The sequence below is a fragment of the Penaeus chinensis genome, chromosome 22 (assembly GCF_019202785.1).
Source record: "Penaeus chinensis breed Huanghai No. 1 chromosome 22, ASM1920278v2, whole genome shotgun sequence".
NCBI classification, from domain to species: domain Eukaryota; kingdom Metazoa; phylum Arthropoda; class Malacostraca; order Decapoda; family Penaeidae; genus Penaeus; species Penaeus chinensis.
Genome location: NC_061840.1, coordinates 15,885,054 through 15,892,553, shown reverse-complemented (window position 1 = coordinate 15,892,553; position 7,500 = coordinate 15,885,054). Strand labels below are relative to the sequence as shown.

Here is a 7,500-nt window from a genome sequence, read left to right as displayed (position 1 = left end):
GAGAGAGAGAGAGAGAGAGAGAGAGAGAGAGAGAGAGTGTGTGTGAGTGTGTGTGTGTGTGTGTGTGTGTGTGTGTGTGTGTGTGTGTGTGTGTGTGTGTGTGTGTGTGTGTGTGTGTGTGTAGTGTGAGTGTGAGTGTGAGTGTGAGTGTGAGTGTGAGTGTAGGTGTAAGTGTGAGTGTGAGTGTGAGTGTGAGTGTGAGTGTGAGTGTGAGTGTGAGTGTAAGTGTGAGTGTAAGAGTAAGAGTAAGAGTAAGAGTAAGTGTAAGAGTAAGTGTAAGAGAAAGTGTAAGTGTAAGTGCAAGTGCAATTGTGAGTGTGAGTGTAAGTATCAGTGAGTGTGAGTGTGAGTGTAAGTATAAGCGTGAGTGTGAGTGTGAGTGTGAGTGTAAGTATAAGTGTGAGTGTGAGTGTGAGTGTGAGTGTGAGTGTGAGTGTGAGTGTGCATAGGTGTTTGTGGGTGTGTACTGAAATTTCAACATAAATATGGTTAACATTTACGTCAAATTATTATCTACAACTGAGTCAACAAAACAAAAAACAAATCTAAAATAATACGCACATTAAAGAAAAAACATCCACCATTTAAGTGCAATGCTAATCCTTCACAATTTACTGCAATACAACAAACAACACACATCATAATGCCAACATATTTCTTGCTTCTCTCTATCATAATTCCTCAAGAGTTTATCATAAATGAGATCATCCTAAGCACAGAATCAACATTCCTTAATGAAAGAAAGAATGAACGTTAATAGTATTTCCTGAGGAGTATATGTATCAAGTACCAAACACTCGTGATATAGCTTTCTAACATGGACATATCCTGCTTGGTGAAACTCTACCCTTTCTTTTGCAACTATCTTCAGACTTTTTACATTAAAAGATTGGATTTCTATATTTCATTCTATGTGATTCACTGTAAAAGTTTTGATTTTGATTTTTTTTTTTTATACTGGGAAATGCATTTTTTAAAGCCAGGTTTAAAGACCAGCCTCCATTATATACAACTCTAGTGGACTTATACATTTTCCCAGTTATTAATGATTAAGAAGAATATTCATGTTTTATCAGCAAGTCATTTAAATCATTTAAATAATTCTGAATAAAGAACTCAATAAAAGATATATTACCATGCATACCACATAACAGTGATTGAATATACATGCTTTCTTCTTATGGAAATGTGTTACCTATAAGCAGTAATTTCTAAATTTAGTGAATGGGCTTCAGCACTTATCAAATGGAAAATAAAACATCTAGTGTATAATGAAAGTGATAAAATATCACTGGTATGGATAGTATACAAGTCTATCTTTACATTTCTGCATATTAAAAAACAAACAAATGTTGATTAATTGAAAAATCAGTATCAGTGTAAAATATACAAATAATGTAGACATTGACTATGTATAAAAAAAAAATATTCATATACTTCACCTCTTAAACACTATTTTGTTTGTGTGTGCTTCAGAACTGTTGTGTAAAGTGAAATACAGTCTCTATTTCCAGCAAATATATCATAAGTTATTATCATTCTGACTTTCTTTCAAATAAAACAATTATCTTTTTTACCATTAAATTATATTCCCTGAGAGGATAATATTCAACCTCTGCATCAAAAGATTAAAGTTTAGATGTGATAACATTTTCGATGCTTATTTTTCAAATGCAGGATCATAATTAGCAGAAATCGAGATACACGTCATTAACTAAAAAATGTATATATATTTTCAATTCAAATCAAACCACAACATAATGGAATTCTTAAGTGAGGATTCCTGCCCAATAAAATCAGACCAAATAATTACTGTATCTATGAATATTGTAAATGGTATAAATGTCATGCTACAAGTAGCCATTAAAAAGAGAAAAAATGTAGTTTCTAAATGTCTAAATTACAGCCTAACACCCACCAATATTCTAAATTATACTAGGAAGTACAACAGGATATCTAACAGGCAGTGATTCCATCAAAGGAGAGTCATATACAAATACCCAATTATGTAATAGTAAACCTTCATTTTAAAAGAAAACGAATGCAGAGTAAATTTCATATTGCTTATTACCATTTTCCTGTAAACTTCATGACCTCTACAGTTTGCAGTCTCACATCATCAACATGCAAAATATGTACAATAAATCCTTGGCTCCCTTCAAGCTAACCACATCACAGCTCACCCAGACCCTAAGAGCTTGCACATCTCTATAACACTTTACGTTTTTTGTAAATCATTACTCACATCCAGTTACTGATTCGTCAATCCATTCTGAACGTTCTGAAAGACACCATAACACAATATCAACACATTTTTTTAAAACTTCTTTTTCATCTGTGTGAACCATACACATGATCTCATTTTCTGTCTGTTGTAATATGAGAAAAAGAATATATAAAAGTACACCTTAAGCAGCTTTTGGTATGAGGAAGATGTATAGATTGCATGCAACTTTGTCATATGAAAATAATTACTGTGTACAATCATATGCCATGTATTGTCAGTTCAGGGCATCCACATACATGCTTGTGGCATCCAGTCTCTTGTATTACATCTCTCTTGAGTTTTATGGATATTATTTTTTTAATGACATCTATGTGATGTGAATCCTGGTTCCAAAGCACAAAAAAACATTGCTATTGAACCCCTAAATGGCAGACACAGCATAGCTATGAAACTCTCTTAGATTATTAAATTCCACTCATCTGAGATTTGGACATATTACACTAGCCACTCTTGTTTGTGCAGTGTCATATTAGACAGAACAATATGTGGATGCTAACCCAATGTAGTTTTGTTTTGTGAATTGTCTTTACATATAGATGGCTCTACAAATGCTCATCCAAAAGGAATCAATTACTGGGCTTACGTAACCTCAGATGATCTCCCCTTTTCTTGATTTTTTTTTTTTTTCTTATAATATTAACCTATTAAACCCAGATGACATGGATGTCACATCATAAAAAAAATTTGGCTGGATGGCAGGTGCCAGGAATGTGTCATCATAAGATACTGCTGCCAAAGAACAAAGCTTGGACTCATTGGGCCATTACGAAGGGACTCTTACATTATTTCCACTAATAAACGAGGGTGGAGTGCACCATGAGCCATGCTGGCTCCAGCAAGGACAATATTTCCATGCACAGGAATTTGTTCCAGGCCAACTAGACCTTGGAATATGGCAAAACAGTGTATGCAGAATAAGAGCTAATAGTAAAGCATTGAGGAGGCAAGGAGTCTTCATATAGTGCATAAGTGTTTGTGTAGGTCAGGCCTACAAGACACACACAGAAGAGTCACCACTTAAGTAAGCCTAACACACAGATTTTGATCCATGTGCAACCTGCAAGACACCCGTATCCAGTGTGTTAATATCAGTATTGCTATTATTATTGTTGACATTATGAATCTAATAATGCTATTAACAATACAAATACGAATATAAAAATTAACAATAACACATTTGAAAAACAGGCGAGATAGGTAAAGCTAGTAATTGACTCCTTGGTAACTATGTATTTGTGGAGTTATATTTATATAAATACAGTTAATAAACTAAAATCATAGATGTTACATGAACATTAATGCCATCTCTAGTGGTAATGGATTAAGTGGAGCATAAATGTACTGCTTGCTATATGGAATATAGTCAAATATGAAAGTTGAATGGCGAAGACACCTACTGCGTAATAACTACATCTGACAGTAAAACTATCAAATATTCTCAAGATGGAAAAAGTGGTTGTACAATACTGATCCTTAATAACAAATCTGAATAAAATAGTATGTCATACCTATCAATGTGTAGTAAAATGAGTGAAATGTCCAATTGCTTATGTGAAATATTTTTAGATATTGGTATCACTTGATGAATAATCAGTTAATTGAAGCACATATGCAGGACTTGAAGCATCCAACAAAAAAAACAAGGAATCCCATGGAACAGCAAGATGACAGACAAATAAATGTGAGATGGGAGCCATTGTGGTAACTGTCTAGCAGATGCAATACGTGTAAGTACCCAATGGAAAATTCCTATACACCCTCAGGTTAAGTGGCATTGATAGTAAGAGACCCACAAAAGAGAGTGTATCAGTGGAATAATATGTAAGACGGTCATCAAACAGAAGTTGCAATACAAGTTTACAAGCAAATTGAACAATGTGACAATCAACATATCAAGATATGTAAAAAGGCCAAATGACCTAGGATTTTCAGCATGTGACTATTGCAAAACAGTGGTCCCAGTACATACACCATTATTAATACAATGAAAAAAACTACCAGAACATGAACATAGTGAAAGCCACTCATGTTTAGCAGTTAGCAAAAATCATATATGGACACACAAGAGACAGCTACCACTAAGACAAGAAAGGTAATTGATTGATGAAAAGCCATATTATCAGTTTCTGTAATGAAATTTCTGTGTTCTTACCAATGAGTTCTCAAGAAATGGTTGCAAAACATTACTCTCATTACTGACATAATAGTGGATAAGTTATTAATATGATCCTAATTAGACAGTCCATTTAGTGGGTCATGTGGCAGCACTTCTCTCTCTGAGCATTATCACAGATAAGTGGGTTGAAGTCCTTGTCAGAGAGGATAGTCATGAGTGATAAAAATGTGGCCCATTGTAAAAGTGAGCACACTGCAACTATCTCAGGTAAAAATTCTGGATCTAAAAATTTATGTACATAATATGAAAGCATATATTAATCCACTGAATTGGGGTGACATGAAAGTGGGTTGAGTGACAGGATCCTCCCATCTTGGGAAATTGTTGCTGATTGTACTTGCAATGAGACTGACCTAACAGGCCTTCAGCAAAGAACTCACACACAAGGAAGAAGTTCATCAGCTGTCAACCATACCTAGAAGAAGGCCATCTAGGTCTATGTGCAGGAATCTATTCCTGCCTGTTATTACCAGCAGTGTAGGGTGTGTTAGCAGAAAAGCAGCAAAAACACATCTGCAGAGAAAGGGCTACTAGTACTGCAAAGACGAAGCACGGAGTCTTGATACTGCACCTGTGTGTTCATGTGGACTGGGTCTACATGCCACACACTTGGGAGAGTAGCTCTCATTTTTTAGCTCAACATTAATGGTCCTGAAATATCCGTGCTCTAGAAAATTTTGCTTATATTTGACCTGTGAGGTTAGTTCTACATGACAAGCCTTTATTCTGAATCAGTCTTTAATCATATGGTATATGTTGAGGGCAAAAATCTTTGATCGGTTTCCCTTGCAAAAAAGGAGCGAAAAAACACATATAGAGGTTTACCTGGCGATTAAAAGAAAACATAATAAACACGGGAACTGCTATAAACCATTTTAAATAATTTAATCAGCATCTAGCATTACACCATATAAGCCACTAACATAAATCAAATCTGATATACAGACTCAACAAAAGTGTTATATCATTCACTTTCTAAATGTAAAAAATATGAAAAATATTATGAATGAATCATTTCCATAAAGTACTGTATCCTAAAGTCCTCCTCCATTATCATAATATTAATAATAATAATAATGATAATAATAATAATAATAATAATAACAATAATAATAAAACATAATGACGGCAATATATAAATTGATAAGAAATCTCTTACAAAGAAAAATCAGAGAACAAGGTACTAAAAAAAAGAGGTGAAAAATGTTTTCTTACTCTAAGAAATATAAAAAAGACCCACACACAGTACCTGAAAAGTGAAAATTTGCAGATAGAAACTCGTTAGTAAAACCGTCTTTTCCAGATGATACACACAGCATAATTTTTCTCTTTCAATAAAATATCAACAACAAAAAAAAAGACATTTAAAAACCCATACACAGTCACCTCATGAACCCAAAATGAACCCAAAAAATGCACACTAAATGTAAAAATATAAAAATGAAAATCCACACAGTACCTTGGCCTCCTGGATACATGCAGCGGAAGATTCGCCCCAATTCCTCAGCCTGAATGCGGCCTGCTGGAGTTAATTCTCCTCCCCACTTCAAAATAAGAACAAGAGATGGTTCTTTGGGGGAGTCTCCTATAAGGTGGGGGAGGGGGGGGTGGAGTAATGAGATATTTTATTAAAAGGTTTATCTATAAGCAAAAAATTCTGTAAGTTAATTGTTAAATATTCATTTTAAAAAGGAGAAATACAGAAACCTAGCTATCTATCTAAAATAAATATATATAGAGAGAGTGAGACAACACAATCGCTCAATGCATGCACACAAACTTACACATATGCACACAAGCACACACACACACAACACATACACACATGAAAAAAAAAAAAGGAAAAAAAAAAATACAATAAAATAAAATAAATAAATAAATAAAAAATAAGAAAGAAATACCTTCTTCACTACTGGACCTTCTCTTCCATCCCTGCGGCTGATATTTCAACTGGACTTTCCTGTTGATGCCCGAAAAGTGACCATACCTGAGTGGATAATAAGAGTTGGATGCAGAGAAGACGATTAGATGGTTGTATAGGCTTTGTTCTGAAGGCGTGTGTGGAAATCATGAACAGTCTTGTGTACTCGTTCATTTATTTTGTCATTCTGGCTTTTTTTTCAATTTTTTTTCTTTTCTTTTTTGTTTCCTCATTACTCTTACAGCACTTGCTTGATATTCTAAATTGAGAAGAAATGGACAATATTAATGCTTATGGAGATAAGCATAACACTGATAGTGAGGGAAATTATGATGATGACACAGACAAAGACATGCATCAATTTTAACCAATATTATGTGATGATAATTGATGATGATGGTGATGATGATGATACTAATAAAAAGAACATCAATAAAATAAAGAAACAATTAACACGTAATAATACTCACAGATCATAAAATTCCGAGACCCAATTTCATCCATTATTGTGTTATCATATGTGTGTGCATATATAAACAAATATATATGAATAGATAAATAAATGAATTAATAAAAATAAATTAATTAAATGTATATACGTGTGTATATATATATATATCTATATATATATAGATATATATATACACACACATATATATATGTATATATATACACATATATATACATATATATATACATATATATATATATATATATATATACACACACTCACACACACACACACACACACACACACACACACACACACACACACACACACACACACACACACACACACACACACACACACACATAAAAGTGTATGTATATGTATATGTATATATATATATATATATATATATATATATATACATATATATATATATACACATATATATCTAAATATATCTATACATATCTACATATATATATAAATATATATATATATATATATATATATATATATAAATAAATATATGTTCTCTCTCTCTCTCTCTTTTTTTTCTTCTCTTTATTTGTGCCATCATTGATGCAGTGTTTGATGAACTTCTTTGTTCATCAAATATCTCTACACAAATATATATACATATATATTTACATATACATATTGATATA

At 32.9% G+C, this 7,500-nt stretch overlaps 1 protein-coding gene across 2 annotated transcripts in view; it reads right to left on the bottom strand.

The window, feature by feature from the left end:
- LOC125036853 (inositol hexakisphosphate and diphosphoinositol-pentakisphosphate kinase 2-like) overlaps positions 1 to 7,500 on the bottom strand; it is an 80,606-nt gene that overhangs the window by 35,139 nt on the left and 37,967 nt on the right. For both annotated transcript variants that reach the window (XM_047629737.1, XM_047629738.1), the window contains 2 exons: positions 6,365 to 6,450; positions 5,923 to 6,048 (listed from right to left, as the gene is read on the bottom strand). In XM_047629737.1, the coding sequence (XP_047485693.1) occupies positions 5,923 to 6,048; positions 6,365 to 6,450 (212 nt within the window). The remainder of the gene's footprint in view (positions 1 to 5,922; positions 6,049 to 6,364; positions 6,451 to 7,500) is intronic.